At 46.4% G+C, this 15,175-nt stretch overlaps 1 protein-coding gene across 1 annotated transcript in view; it reads right to left on the bottom strand.

Annotated features, from left to right (window-relative positions):
- ELP1 (elongator acetyltransferase complex subunit 1) overlaps positions 1 to 14,753 on the bottom strand; it is a 28,634-nt gene extending 13,881 nt beyond the window's left edge. The window contains exons 1-18 of the mRNA XM_088532001.1: positions 14,568 to 14,753; positions 13,664 to 13,816; positions 11,168 to 11,249; positions 9,472 to 9,552; positions 9,046 to 9,131; positions 8,668 to 8,767; positions 7,651 to 7,741; positions 7,024 to 7,147; positions 6,293 to 6,386; positions 5,700 to 5,930; positions 5,365 to 5,535; positions 4,808 to 4,907; positions 4,410 to 4,592; positions 3,527 to 3,633; positions 2,939 to 3,042; positions 2,067 to 2,120; positions 1,865 to 1,970; positions 1,100 to 1,215 (exon numbers count right to left, since the gene is read on the bottom strand). Coding sequence (XP_088388127.1) covers positions 1,100 to 1,215; positions 1,865 to 1,970; positions 2,067 to 2,120; positions 2,939 to 3,042; positions 3,527 to 3,633; positions 4,410 to 4,592; positions 4,808 to 4,907; positions 5,365 to 5,535; positions 5,700 to 5,930; positions 6,293 to 6,386; positions 7,024 to 7,147; positions 7,651 to 7,741; positions 8,668 to 8,767; positions 9,046 to 9,131; positions 9,472 to 9,552; positions 11,168 to 11,249; positions 13,664 to 13,816; positions 14,568 to 14,720 — 2,136 coding nt within the window. The 5' untranslated portion in view covers positions 14,721 to 14,753. The remainder of the gene's footprint in view (positions 1 to 1,099; positions 1,216 to 1,864; positions 1,971 to 2,066; positions 2,121 to 2,938; positions 3,043 to 3,526; positions 3,634 to 4,409; positions 4,593 to 4,807; positions 4,908 to 5,364; positions 5,536 to 5,699; positions 5,931 to 6,292; positions 6,387 to 7,023; positions 7,148 to 7,650; positions 7,742 to 8,667; positions 8,768 to 9,045; positions 9,132 to 9,471; positions 9,553 to 11,167; positions 11,250 to 13,663; positions 13,817 to 14,567) is intronic.
- Between the last annotated feature and the right edge of the window lie 422 nt (positions 14,754 to 15,175).

Below are 15,175 nucleotides of genomic sequence, written 5' to 3'. Positions count from 1 at the left end.
GAGGCATGTAACTTGTCCTCTAACTGTAAAATTGAGGCTCTGAAGAATTTTCTTCCTGGGACCCAAGATACTACAGTAAGGGCCAAACTGCATGGACATATTTTAACGGGTGGGAGGCACCTATTTGAAACCTTCACTCTGCTCCTGCTAGGCTGCTGCCCACTGGCTCACTGGAATAGATAGTTTCTGGCCTTTCTGAAAAGGCATTGTGTACTGGTAGAAAATGGAGGGTGGGGGAGACCTGAGAATGGCAGAGAAACCCAAACCAGGAAAAAAAGGAAGGAAAAACAGTAACAACAACAACAACAACACTTCAGCTCTGTTTTTGTGCTGTTTTGTTAGCAAAGTCGAATTCCAGAAGATAATCTGCTAGGATATCCATACTGTTAATTTTACATCAGCTTACAGCCAAAGTGAGTATTTCTCTTTCCTATGACAGCTATTTTTTTTTTTTAAATTCTCTCATTAAGAGAAGAGCTTTCTCTGAGCAAGATAGAGTCTGGAGAACACTGATGGAGCATCCTTTAATTGGGTTCAACTACTTAATGAGGATCAGAACCAGAGCTAGATTTCTCAGAGGTGCCTGGAGATAGGACATAGGAAAGGAGAAGAGGCATAACTAGAGGTTACACAGAACATTCTGTTTGGACAGAAGAATGGTCTGCTGTTTTGTCCACGTTGAGACACGTATCGCTGCATGGACAAAATCTGATCTAGCCTTCACATTAGCCCTGCTGTGAGCAGGATACTGGACTACACACCTCCAGAGATGCCTTCTGAAGGAAACCCTTCCCTGTGCTAGGAACCTCTGCTGGTTCTCAGCAAGCACACTGATCCAGACTAACCTGGTGCCAAAACTAAGGAACGACTGTCAGCACACACAAACACCAAGATGGGGGACTGAGATTCACAAGCAGCATTGTCAACACATGGCACTAAGTTACCTCAGCCAGTAGGAACGTGTATATCCCTCCCCAGTTCTGGCCATCCCTAACTGCCAGTGTGAAACTCTTGGCTACTACAGACACGTTGATATCATTCCAGACAGCTGGGGACTCGTGACGTGGCTCCCTGCAGCAGGATGGGACAGAGCACTCACCTGCAGAATGACCTTGGTGTCCTGGGGCACGACGGTGACGATACGGGAGCCCCGCTCCACGTGGCGCAGGGTCTCGCTGCTGGGCACTGCAGCACTGCTCAGGCCACCCTGCAGGGCTGCAGACAGCACAGCTATCAGCACACACAGCACGTGCTCCAGCAGGCTCTACCGTGCGGCTCTGGAAAGTCCTGCTGCACGTACGGATGCTCCCACACACTGATCCAGACAAGAATGACTCAGTGACGCTTAAATGTTCCAGGCTCGAGCACTGCTCTACGCAAACAGAAACGCATCCTCCTCCTTGCCTCATGAACTTAAAGCTTCAAGAGACCAGATGACAGCAACACTGCACCAGTAACTTGTCATTCTCCTTTTCCTACGGTGTCTGTATTTCCCAGAGCCAGATACCACCAGAAACTCTGTGTCTTGGTCACCCTTTTCTACTGTGCATCCTCAAAGAGCACAGAGATTTTCCTTGGCTATGAATCTGAAGGGGAGGGAGGTAATGCAGAACTAACTTGTTGAAAATAATGGAGAAAGGGACAACAACTTGGGGACCACTCTTAAGAAGAGCACATGGTGTACAAACGTGTGCTCTTTGCTCTCTGTGAGATTTTCGAGAGCAGTCTCTCTCTTCTGCCTTTTAGGCAGTTGCTTTAGGTGACCAAAAGGCAGGGGGTTCGGAAGTGAAAAGTAGGGATACGTTGTGGTTCAAAGTCAAGGGCCACAAGCTGTCAGCAGCAGGTAGTCAGAGCTATCATTTACCTTTCACTGTAGTGTCCTTCAAGGAGAAGCACTGACAGGTGTGGGAGTTGGTTGTCACCAACAAAAACTCATTGTATGTTGCAAATGAGGTGATGTTGGAAGCTACCTGCAGAAAGATAATTAAGTTTATCATTGTGCAGAGCAGAACAGGAACAATTAGCAAAGGACAAAGAGGTGCAATAAAGGGCACACACTTTGGTACCTCAGTATCATTAATAAAAAATCGGCATCGATCTGTAAGGCCTAAGATCACCTCCTGCAAAGGAAAAGAATGACAATTATAAATTGCCAGTGTTACTTCCATTATCACCAGCTGACTACCATTAGACTGAAATACCCTTATGATACGGTATTCAGCACCTGACTGTGAATTACTGTGAATTCAGTGAATTACTTAGAAGCTGGACAGGCAGTCACCCAATCCCTGTACCAGGGCTGCTTCTTCCTTAAGTGTTGTGTTTAAAAACTGTTTTCTTTTCTACACTGTCACACCAGTTCTGCAGTAGCAGCACAGAAGCCACCCCAAATCACAGCAGCATTTTCATTCAGCAGCATTGGTTCCAGAGCACCGAAGGGAAGAGCACTAGTAAACTATTCACCTAGGTGCCCACTGAAGTAAAGAAATCATGGAACTACCATGGCAATAGCTAGCCATTTCCTAAGCTGTTACAATTATAAAGAGCAATAACAACAAAAGAATCACTATCGGGAAACAGTAGGAATAGGAGATCTGTTCTAATTCAGTGCAGTCATAATTGCCAATGAGGTAACTTTACATAAAATAGAACAGAATGCTACTTTCACACATGGGAGAGCAGTGGCTGCTGGTAACTTTACATTTGAAATTCCTCACTCTTTAATCACATTTATATTATTAGTGTGAAGGGGAGACTGCATGTTAGCTACAAGCCATGACAAATGCTCTACAAGACAAGGAAAGATAATCTCTCAGCTCTACATTGGTCTTTATGAAGAAAACAGTTAAGAAGCATCATTGGAACATGGTCAGAGAATGAGAGCAGATATTTAATACAGGGACTAGGAGACATTTAAACTGCTCACTATCTTACTTACTTCTCCATTGATCCTGGTGAGAGAAGTCTGCACACAAGGGTGAGGGAAACGAACAGCAGAACCACTCCTGGTTTGCCAGGGCTCAAGGACTGGAGTAGAAGCCTCTAAACAACAAGGATGTTCAAATTGTTTTCCAGCCAAAGCTCAAGAAATGACACCAGAAGACCTGTACCACAAGGGAAGTGCAGCCAGATGCACTTGCAGAAGCTACAACATCTCAGTATCTGATAGAGAGGAAGACCAGCATATAAGGAAGGTGGTAGCTTCTGTGGGCCCAGCAGTACCACTGTTCCACTATGGAACAAGGGACAACTGTCAAGGACTTGGCAGGCAGTCAGCATTACTGAAAGTACTAACCCAGCCGTCTTCTTTTCAAAGCACACAGTCACAGCTACCGTTCTTATCAACATCAACTACCTTCAGAAAACAAATCACTCATTTTAACCTGTTTCTGGTAGCAAAAAGAACATGCAGCATCAAATAAAAGCAAGAGCCACCCATGTCCCTGAAAGCAAAATCATCTCCTTAAACCTTTTGAGAAATCTGTGACTATACTCTGTTCAGAACCCTGAACAGAGATCAGCTCACCCCAGAGGTACTTCAGGACCTGCCCATCAGCCAGCTGCAGAGCTACGGTTTGGGTCACTGGGCTGCAACAGATGCTGATCACTTCTCCATCTACTGACACAGACAGCCTGGGACAGGGCACAGAAGACAAGGAACATCAGAGTGACAGGAGACACGTAACACCCATGCTCTGTATTTCATGCAGCTAGGTGGAAAGCTGCCCCTCTCTATAATGGACACACACCTTGCTGATTTAAGGGTCTCTGCAAAGTCTTTTCACACCTCTGTAAGCTGATACTGGCACTACAGAGAACCAGCCACCTCAGCTAACAGGCATTTGGCCTAATTGTGCTAGCTGCACTCTGCATAGCTCACTTTTGGCTCTATAGTTCATGTGCAAATAAACCTGTATCCACTGTCTGAGTGCATCAGAAAGGGACTCTCAGGATCCCTCTAGAGGCAAGCAGATTTCTGCAGCCCAGGTGGCTTCCTTTTGTGCTCTGGTTTTAGTTCAGCTGCAGACACAAAGCCTGGCAGGTGTTGAGGGCAACAGGAAAGACAAGGGCGACAATCTCCTCTAGACCTTGGTAACAGTAGTCAAAGGGGAGAACAGAGGAATTAAGCTGCCTTGGGGGCCTGATATTCAGATAGAGGAAAAAAGACACCCTATATCAACACAGGCATGCTAGGATACCACCTCTCATCAGGCTGGATGCAGGCATTAGGACTAGAGGGAGATGATGTCCAGTAGCCAGTTTCATGACCCGTTTTGGATATTCTGCAAGAACAGAGCCAGGTCTCCCACTCCTCAACTTCCAGGCTGCACCTCTGAGAGACTTAATTGCACCTAAGCACAGTATGGAGGTGTCTCAGACCCCAGAAACAGAAACAGACACATTTGTACCGTAAATCCAGGCACTGCTCTTCAGCTCCAGTCACATGAGGAGGTGCAGTCAGATGGTGAAGGACAGACTGAGTAGCATGCTGGTCCTGACCAACCACCAGAAAGCTGTCATCTGCCAGCCAGGTGAGAAATCGAAGCCCCAGGGGATTCATCACCTCACTGGTGATGCTGCCCACATCAATTCTGCACATAGTAAGAGAAAAAAGAGAAATAAAAATAACCTGATTTCAGACAGCGATCCCAGAAACTCTGTGCTCTGGAAAAGGCCAAGGCCTTTCCAGCACAGCCTGTTATGCAGACACACTGTCTTCAAAAGCCTAAGGCAGAGGTCAGAGCTACGACTTCCAAATCATCTAGCCAGGTACTCTCACTTCCCTTCTGGGCTAGTTCTGTATTACCTGTATATTTTATCCAGGGATGGTGTTTCCACAGCTGCTTTAAATCCATTTCCACCTACAGCTCCTAATCTGACAGTGGAGTCCTTCCCTGTGCTCTGTCCTGGCAAAAGGAAAAAAAAAAAAAAGAAAAAAGGGAAAAAAAAAGAAAAATAAAGCAGAGTTACAGGAAGCTACTACAAATGTTACAATACAGCATGATCACATGTAAAACCCTCATTAACTTACACTGAGGAAGGTAACTTCGTCATAATGTCACAGTACAAAACTTAAAGATAACAATAACAGCCTCTGGTCCTACTGGCATCCAGGCAGATGAACGTCACCAGCATGAGCACACAGCCAACTGCTGGATGCTGCCATCTCACAAAGTTAACTCACCACCAAGATGCTCCTGTGCTGCCCAAGCTGCTGGGAATACGAGAGAGTTGGGATCTACGTCTGACCCAGCTATATCTGCTTCCTGACTGCTGAAGGTTCATGTGACCAGTACCACAGTCCTCCTCGTGTTCTCGGGGAGAGCAAGTTTCTTCTGACAGCACACTGCAATATTCTCTCACCGTGTCTATAGAGGGTGATCCTGTTATCAGCATCCAGGACAGCCAGGTCCCCACTGTGCTTGGGATCGGTGTGAAATGCAATCTGATTCACTGCCTGTGTGAACTGGAGCTGATAGGTACACATTGGAGGGGGCACCACGGCATGCTGGAACGCTGTGACGAGTACTTTGTCTGGGGAAGAAAAGAGAAAGAAACCAAGCTGTTTCCACCAATTCCACGGTCCTCCTCACTGACAGCTTTGTGGAAAGAGAAGGTAACAGAAGCAGAGCAGCAGGCCCAGCTGGGCTGCATTATCCTCTCTGATTCTAGAGCTCCACAGTAGTCCCCAAGCTTACCTCCATCTATGACAGCCACATTGGCCCCATGCTGGCCACTCTCGCCCATCCCGTGGTTGGTGGTCCAATGCCAGTCGTAGGAGAGGTAGTGCCAACCCTGGCACAGGATGTGGAGTCTATATGGGATCACTGGGTCCCACAGCAGCGATACCAAACGGTTTTTCTCCAGGTTGCCAAAATGCAGACTTTGCTTCAGGTACCAATGATAGTTTCCTGTGGTCCATAGCTGAACTACAGCAAAATAAATAGTTACCAGAGATTACTGCTTGAGACCCATTTAAAGCTTTTGCATTGCCACTGCTTTCTTGAGGAGGGTCAAATGCAATGGAAATAATACTCCATACCCTCCAATCAATGAGCTGCTTCATACAAGAAACCTGAAGAAAATGTTAACTGCACCTTCTGTTTAAAAAAAGCCTCAGAATCCTTCAGGTGCTTTGGGCTCAAGCTGAACTAGCAGTTCTTCCTGCATTGCAAAGGGGTCCCTGAGGTGTAGGCAAAGCTCTCCACATGTGTGAACTAGCCAAAGAACGCCAATGCTGACCATGTTATCAGACAAATGTGAGAGCTGAAGCCTTACAGAGCACTCTCACCGTAACAGTTTGGGTTGCAGTTCTCTTCCTTCTTAAGCTCTTCCAGCCATATAGCCAGGATTGTAGAATCTGTGTTCCAGAGCAGTTCATTAACCTGCAGAAACAATCAGGAATCTTATTTCAATGCTTGCATCTGCACAGGGAGGATTGCTCCAGATTAGCTTGCAAGATCTGAGTCGCTCATTTTTAAAGAGTGTAAAGAGCAAGGGCTAAAGGGCTGACAAAGCATCCATGTGCAGTCCAGCTCCTGACAGACTGAATCAAGAAGCCCCCTCACAGAGGTTCTGCACAGCTGAGAGGTGATACAAGGACCAACATGACCGCATAGTTCCAGCTTTCCTTGGCACTGACAAAGCATCTGCCAAAATGGCTCTTAGCATTCAAAGGCACAAGCTGAAACAACAACCTAGCATTACCTTCTCACTTGCACTGTTTCGAATAATGTACTTCAGCTCACTCCTGCACTAGCTGACATCCTGGACAGCAGTTGTGAAGCTTTTGCCTAATAGAAACTGTGCAGCAGCCAGAAGCATCTCTATAAATGCCCTCTCTATCCATACCACAGTTTACAAAGGATATTGCACCTGTGGGCTTCTTCACCATGAAAAGACCAGCTTTTTCAGCAGAAACAGCAATAAGAATTAAGCTAGAGGCTTCATCCTACTTTCTGGGGAATGACTTACTCCTTCCTCACCATTACATTCTAACTGAAGAAGACAAGAAACTATTACCTTGACCTGCCCCTTCTGGAAGGGGAGGGTGAACTCTCCATGAAGAAGTCCATTCTTTTCCAAGAAAACAACATCGTGTCTGTTGGGTTTTTCTTGTGTGGATGCCATCAAGCTTCCAGAGGGCCTTAAAAAATATATATGAAAAGTAGCTACTAATACATTCACTGTCTTTTTAAACAACAATCAACTCCAAAATTATCCAGAAACAAAGCTTTCACACAAAAGGGACTTAAAGAAAAGGAGCAGTAGAATGTATGTGTTTTCTTCAGCACTGTTTAAAGTCATGGGTGCTATACAAACATTTTGTAGGGCTTGTTATACTCAGATTAGTGGGGAAGTCTGAGCAGAGGCAAAGCAAATACCACTACTCTTCTGTATAGAGTTGAGCCTTCAAATGGGTGACAGTGACCACACAAAGAATTAACCATTTTTACCTCCAAACATAATGCAAGAATTACGCTTTTCAGGGTTTAAGGGTGTATTCCTGCTCATGCTGGATTAAGAAGAAAGTTTTTGTCAAGTTTGGGGAAAAATAAATAAGAGAATTAAATTAATGATGAAGAAAGACTGTGGCCAGGGATTAAAAACCAGCACCTGGCTGCCACCATGCAGAGTGCTTGTACTCACTTCCAGGCCAATGCTTGTTCTAATCCTGAGATAGGTTCACTTGTTGACTGCAGCACAAGCTCTCTGTTCCATACTCGGATCTTGCGAGCACCTGCAGGTTTCAGAAGCAGGGAGACAATGGTGTAGGAAGACATCAGAAAGGGACCTGTCTAAATTTCAGCTGGTTGAAACGGTCAAGAGGAGGAAATTCTGGTGCACATTTATGGAGAGTAGGCTTCTCTTGCTTGCTTCAAGGTGTAACACCACCACAACTGTCGGTCTCAGGCAGTTTAACCAAAGTTAAACTGAAAGTGACTGAAAGGACTCTCAATCTAATATGGAGCTTTCAATCCCATATACCTCCATGGGCGGTCATTTCCCTTTCCAGTTTTCCCAGCTGAAATGTTAAGATCTTCCTAAGAATGCAAATTCCTCTTAGTCTGAAATACTGAAAGGCAAAACTCAAGCTGTTTGGACAGCTGGTACAGTTTAGCAAGCTGATTAAATGCACTTAGAGTGCACCATAAGCCTAATCATGGAAGGTATCGACTACAGTTTTTCAAAAAAAAAAAATGTGATTGTTACCTTTTTGGTTTTAGGGCAAAATTTAGGGAAAAACATAATCAGTACTGAAACAAAACTGTGTAAGCCTAAACTGCTGTTAAGAAGGACAGTGTCTTAGGAGACAAAAAGATTCTTTCATTTGGCACCTGGAGCTCATTGGAGATCCTTGCCCTGTCCTTATGAGGTGACCCGAGCACTGATTCAAAACTGGTGGAATAAAAGGAAGTCGGCCTCATGGCCTCATACTCATGGCCTTTCTCAGTGGACTGAGAACCAGACGCCCAAGGAAGTGTTCAAAACATCATCTAAAAAAAAAAAAAAATGACCTAACTAGAACACATAACTAGTTCAACTCTCCAGCTTCAAGGGAGTATGGTTTACTTTTAATAGACCAACAGCTATGTCTTGCTTGCTTGGCTTCCACTGGAAAGACCTCCTACACATGCTAGTATTTCAAAGTAGTTTGTCCCATACCTGTGTCTGGACAGACAGCACTCACTGCAACAAACTGCCCGTCTCCTCTCCAAGTCACTCGAGGCCTTCCGTCATCCCAGGCTGAAACAGGTGGTACTTCCTAAAGTTGCATGGAAGAAAGTTGTGTCAAAGCTCAGAAAAGCAACTGCTGGTTTAGCTCACACAGAGCTCGCTGCTCTTTCAAGCTTCATCTTTCAAGAGTGTTGTTATGAAAAATGACAATGAAAGAAGTTTGAGAAAGAGACAGGCACACAGGCCAGCTACGAGGAAAGGTGGTAGAAGACTCTAAAGTGAGTAGAGAAAAACTCACTTTATATAAGCCCCATACTGGGAAACCTGGGCACAACATTATTAAAACAAAAAAGAAAGGCAAAGTACCGTTTGCTTGCGATGAGCTGCCTGTTTTCCTTCTGATCCATGGAACTGTGTCTCCTTTTTACCCCATCCAAGAGCAACTAACTTTTCTGAAGAAGAAATAATAATAGAAGATTTACAGTGTTAATCTACACAACATAGTAAACAAACACAACTGCAAGATACCCACACCTTCCACACAGACTTAATTCTTAAATGCCACAGGAAATTTTAGTTTATAGCTCAGGAAGCACTCAAGGACAGGGAATTTACTTGGATTCCTGCTCACAATTACTATTTACTGACACTTCCCTTCATCCATTGAGTAGCATTACAGCCTACAATGGCCCCTGGGGTCTAATACTCAGTTCCATTTCTTTATCTAACACACATTTTGTAACACACCAATGAAATCAGTTAGGGCAACTTCCTTTCAGTGCAACCTCTCACCTTCTCCAAAATCATTTTGGTGGAATTGCTTTTCCGTAATGGGTTCAAAATCTCTTGTCATCATAATGAGGCTTTGCTGACCTACAGGGTAGACATGAAATAATATTAGTAATGGTATCTCCAGCAGATGTAAAAAGTACTTTTTCCCTGTGTTGTCCTATTGTTCTATCACGGATTTTAGGATAGAAATGTTTTTGATGATTAAATGATACAAGAGAGAACACAGACTTCAAAGCCTAAAGTTTCTCAAAGCTGTGCTGTTGAAAAGTGTCACAACACCTCGCAGCCTCTTCAAAACAAAACCTCCTGGCCTATTCTCAAGAGATCCTTTCCACTTTCAAAATACTACCCAGCATTTCTAAAATATTTTTCTTGACGTATTAAGGACAAGATGATTAAGAGTAGTCATCCTGTGGGTTTTTCTACAGTGAGATGGCTGGTTTCGTGGATGAGGAAAAAACGATCAACGCTGTTTATCCCAACTTCAGCAAGACTTTTAGCACTATCTCCTGTAACAACCTCACAGACAAATGGTGAAGAGCTGACTTAGAGAGTGGTCGTTGAGATGGACTGGAGGAACCTTTTAACTCTTGGGTTATATCATGCTTCTTTTTGAGACTTTTTGAGCCTGATGCATCAGTCAATTTCTAGACCACTGAACACCATTCATAAAAATGACGTGGCCAGGGCAGGGCATCCTCAGCAAGCTTGCAGATGACACAAATCTCATATACCAGAGTGTTGTGCTGCTGCCATCTAGAGGACCTCAACAGGATGGAGAAACGGACAGAAAAATCTCATGAGGTTCCTGCACGTGATGAGAAGTATCACCACGAACCAGTTCAGGATGCAGGCTGACTGTGTGGAGAGCAGCTTGGCAGAAAAGGTCCTGAGGGTCCTGCTGAACAGCACGTTCCTGGTGGATAATAGTGCTGTCTCCAGTGCTGGGCTCCCCAGTCCAGGAGACATGGGCATACTGGAGTGAATGCACTGAGGGGCCACGAAGATGATGAAATTATTGGAGTATCTCTCAAAGGAGATGAGGCTGAGAGAGCTGGGACCATTAAGGCAGCATAGAAGGCTATGGCAGGGTGGAGGAGTTCATCGATGTGTGCGAATACCTAACTGAGGGGGAATCAAGAAGATGAAGTCCATCCTCTGAAGTTCATTGGAAGAACTGACACAAAATTCCCTTAACATATACGGAAAAGCTCTCTCACTGTGAGAGTAGTTTGCCATAGGAATAGGTTGCCCAAGGAGGTTGTGGAGTCTCCAATCTTGGAAATATTTAAAGCTTGACTAGACCTGGACTGGATCATGTGGAGCAACCTACCGTAGTTAAACCTGTTTTGAGGAGGACTAAATCTCCAGTGGTACCCTTTAAATTCAGTGATTTTGTGATTCTGCTTTGCTTGAGGCTAAGTTCATTTTCTAGGGGAGAAACATCTGTGGTAAAGTTGGAAAAAAAAAAAAAAGGACAAGAAGGAATTTTTATTACTAAGGAAATGCTTGGAGATATAACACCAGTCCTCATTTCTCAGATGCAAAAATCAAAGTATACATCCTTGGAGAATGTGAAGGACTGATGTATCTTGTATTTTGATGTCAATACCCTGAAGTTAACTGTATTTTATATTTCAGTCACCAGTGTAAGCTCTCTCCTAAAGTAAGAGGGCTTACATACTGTTGTTAGTACCTGTTACAAGCAAGACAAGCTCTTGATCAGGACTCCAGCTCATGGTGCTCAGACCACTGTCCACAGTGCCAACACATTCCACCTACAAGACAGAAATAAGGTCACTGCTGAGCAGGAACACCAGTGGCAGCAACATCCCAGGACGATACCTATCAGTCACCAAGCCAGGGGAATACTTTCATACCTAGCAAAACCACAAGCCAGACTTCACACCGTTTGTTCTAAAGAGCTTTTGTTTTGCAGCAGTCAGTCTTATGTTAGGACATACATTCTCAATATCAGTATACTCACTGCAACCACAGATCCAACCAGGCAATCAGCTTTGTGCCACATAACATGGGCATAGTAAGTCTTGCCCTGAGAGCTACAACGTGCAGCTAGTGGATGCTAAATTCATTCAGGTTCTGATCTCACAAGTTTCTTGTGCAGGCTAAACATGGAAAATGCATATTGTTCCATTTGCCTCAGTGAAGTTTTGGAAAAAAACAAGACAACTCAAAAGTTACTGAGCTGTCAAGCAGCAGCAGTGGGCAGAGGACTTTTACCATGCATCATAATCTTGATTTGCAGACACTCATGGCAGAGGGCAACTGTATAAGCAGGAAGATGAGCTTTGAAGCTGTTCAAAGAATTAAGCTTGGTTTTCCCAATCGCTTCAGATACCCCAGAGGGCTGCGCTGCCTTTCAGAGGGACCTGGACAACTGGGTGGAGAGAAACCTCATGCAATTCAACAAGGCCAAGTGCAGGGTCCTGCACCTGGGGAGGAATAACCCCAGACACCAGTACAGGCTGGGGACTGACCTTCTGGAGAGCAGCTCTGCAGAGAGGGACCTGGGTGTCGTGGTGGACAACAAGTTGACCATGAGGCAGCAGTGTGCCCTCGTGGCCAAGATGGCCAATGGGATCCTGGGGTGCGTTAAGAAGAGCGTCTCCAGCAGGTCAAGGGAGGTGATCCTGCCCCTCTACTCAGCCCTGGTGAGGCCGCATCTGGAGTATTGTGTCCAGTTCTGGGCTCCACAGTACAAGAGGGATGTGGAGCTGCTGGAGAGAGTCCAGCGCAGGGCCACAAGGATGGTCAGGGGCCTGGAACATCTGCCCTACGAGCAGAGGCTGAGGGAGCTGGGCCTGTTCAATCTGGAGAAGAGAAGGCTGAGAGGGGACCTGATCAGTGTCTATAAGTACCTCAAGGGAGGGAGGGAGGAGGATGGTGCTGGCCTCTTTTCAGTGGTGGCCATCGACAGAACTAGAGGTAACGGCCACAAACTGAAGCACCAGAAGTTCCACAGGAACTTAAGGAAAAATTTCTTACCAGTGAGGGTGACAGAGCACTGGAACAGGCTGCCCAGAGAGGTTGTAGAGTCTCCTTCTCTGGCACAGTCCTGTGTCATGTGCTCTAGCTGACCCTGCGTGTGCAGGAGGGTTGGAGTAGATGACCTCTAGAGGTCCCTTCCAACCTTCAGCATTCTGTGATTCTATGATTCAGATAAACAGAATGGCATCCTGGACACTACTGGGCAGAATGACCATCTCTCACACATAAAAAATTCCAGAACAGGCTGAGTAACTTTCAGGGCTGTTTCCCAGTACCCGGTCTTCATCAAAATAATGTAAATTTAAAGCTGAGAGCAAGTCAAAAAGTCTTGAAATAAAGGATCTGATGTTAAATCCCAACTCAAGTCTACCTGCCAGTGCAAGTGTAGTGACATGTATTACGCCAAGATACAGAGCATATTTTTCAGACAAATTCTGATTTTACATTTAAGTGGTGTAGGCAAATCAAACCAAGAATCTGCACAAAGCAGAATTCAGCATGGGTGAGCTGAAAATAATTACAGCCTGATAGCTAGCCCATGCTGACCACTATTCTCAGACCCCCCTGTAAATGGCACTCTTGGGCCCACACGCAGGGAGTGTCAGGAATGGGGGCTGACAGAGATTTCAGAAATTGCTGCTGAGATCATAAAGGGTCTTGCTGAAGATTGTACAAATAAGCAAATATCTCACTTACTGCCATACTTTTAGATATTTTGGTTTCTCCTTGCTGCCTTCAAATAACATACAACAACTTCTCCTCTCTGCAGTTAAGTCCATATTTCAGCACAACGTTCCATAATAATTGATAATAAAAATAAGCCATAAAAAGGTAGCTAAATTACAAGCTATACATAGTTTTTCTCTGTACCTACTCTCAGCCGTATCCCGTTCCTTGGGACTCTTCATACAGTGGATCCCCTGCTGCTGCGTGTGTCACCAGCCTGCCCTGGGCAAACATACAGAACTAGGCTGCTAATTTGGATTCCAGTTATTTTATGGAGTATATATTCTGCCCTTGATCATGCCCTCGTCACCAAGAGAAATCAGCTCATCTGTTGTGATGGGAATGGAGACCAACCACAGTCAACATACAATAAACTTGTGAACGGCCCAGAAATTAAAACAGTCATCCTTTCCTTTGAAATACCTCAGTACCGATCTCTCTTCCCTTGCCAGCTTACCTCCTTTGTGCTGAGGTTGCACAGCAGGATGTCTCCAGCTGCTGTAGCAACACACACACATTCCTGCTCTGGAAGCTCTTCAAGGCCCACGATGCAGCCACTTCCATCCTCTGGCAAAAAACCCTCCGCAACCAAGGAGATTTCTCTGGTCACCTGGGCACAGAAAGGTTAAATGTTTATCAACTCACTTGGCTTTCTGCAAAGGCAACAGAATAACGGGTGAGGGCACATCCCAGCCTATAGCAGAGGCATAAAACATTGCGTGGCACAAGTGAGGACATGGATAGCCCCATGAAGCAGCTGAGGTACAAGAACGTATTTACCCACAGGAAACTGCAAAGATCTTCATGTGCTAAAGAAGCTAAAACGCACACAGGGGAGCAAACAATAAACAGTCATACTGTGATTTCTGTTTTATCTGCTAATTTTTGACACTAGCAGCAGAACAGAGCAAGGGGACTCAATTGCTTCCCAGTCTGTTCCTAGGCAGAGGGCAGCAATCCAGCCCCAGATGGGATTCAGAGCACATTTCAGCAGTGCCATCCTCCCTACTGAGGAAGGTTGTTTCAAAAATTGCCCCTTGCATCTTCCCTTCATCATCATCATTTCACTCATTTGCTTCCGTCCTGTGAATCATGACCACGACATGACTGCTTGCTGGGCCATGCCGGAGATTAAACCCTGGGAATAACCTGTGGTAAAAACACGCACTTGTGCTGTGTGGGGAAGTGAATTTTGTATTAAAAAAAAAGAAGAAAAAAAAGAAAAAGGCAAATTAGTTGAGAAGACTACCCAAAAAAAAGAGACCAGAAAAAACAGCTCGCAGCAACATGCAGCGACACTCAGAGGCGGCGGCACGTGCAGCGCGACACGCAGGCCGCTGCCCGGCCTGGCAGTCCCTCACCGTGCGCGCGCCGGGGCCCAGCTCCACCAGGCCGTGCTGCGAGCCCACGAAGAGCGCACCGGGCTCGGCGCCGAGGCAGAGGCACTGGGGGGCGCCCGGGACAACGGGTCCGAAGCGGCGCTCGGCCGCCCGCACCAGCCGCAGATTCCTCATGGCCGCGGCGCGCGGGGGCTGAAGCCGCTCACGGCGCCGCCATCTTCCCCATGGCGGGCGGGCAGCGCGCGCGCATGCGCGGGGCGAAGGTGGTGGCGGCGCATGCGCGGGGCGGCGGCTGTTGGTGGCCGTTGACGGTGGCGGCCTCGCCCCGCCCTGCTGCGTCTCCTCTCCCATCCACAGGGGCTCAAAGGGCTCCTGGAATAGTAAAAGCCTTTCCGGGACGGGGCCGGGACGGACCGCCCCGCCGTGGCCAAGGGCGGCGGTTTTGTGGCCGGCGCCCCCGTGTCTGCGCAGGGCGGAGGGGGCTCCCCGCCCCGGCGTGCTCGGCCCCGCACGGACTGCGGCCGGCGCCCGGACGGGCTCTGTGGAGGGAGGAGGGGCAGCTAAGCTCCGGGAAGCGGGAGGTCCTTGTACAAGCGCGGCCGTAGCCGCAGCCTTTCCGGGCTGGAGCG

This window comes from Tinamus guttatus, unplaced genomic scaffold (genome assembly GCF_059628265.1).
Source record: "Tinamus guttatus ecotype Peru unplaced genomic scaffold, ASM5962826v1 Tinamus_guttatus_pri_ptg000446l, whole genome shotgun sequence".
In the NCBI taxonomy this organism is placed as follows: Eukaryota; Metazoa; Chordata; class Aves; order Tinamiformes; family Tinamidae; genus Tinamus; species Tinamus guttatus.
The sequence above is the reverse complement of the archived record's forward strand: the minus strand, read 5'-3'. Positions and strand labels throughout refer to the sequence as shown.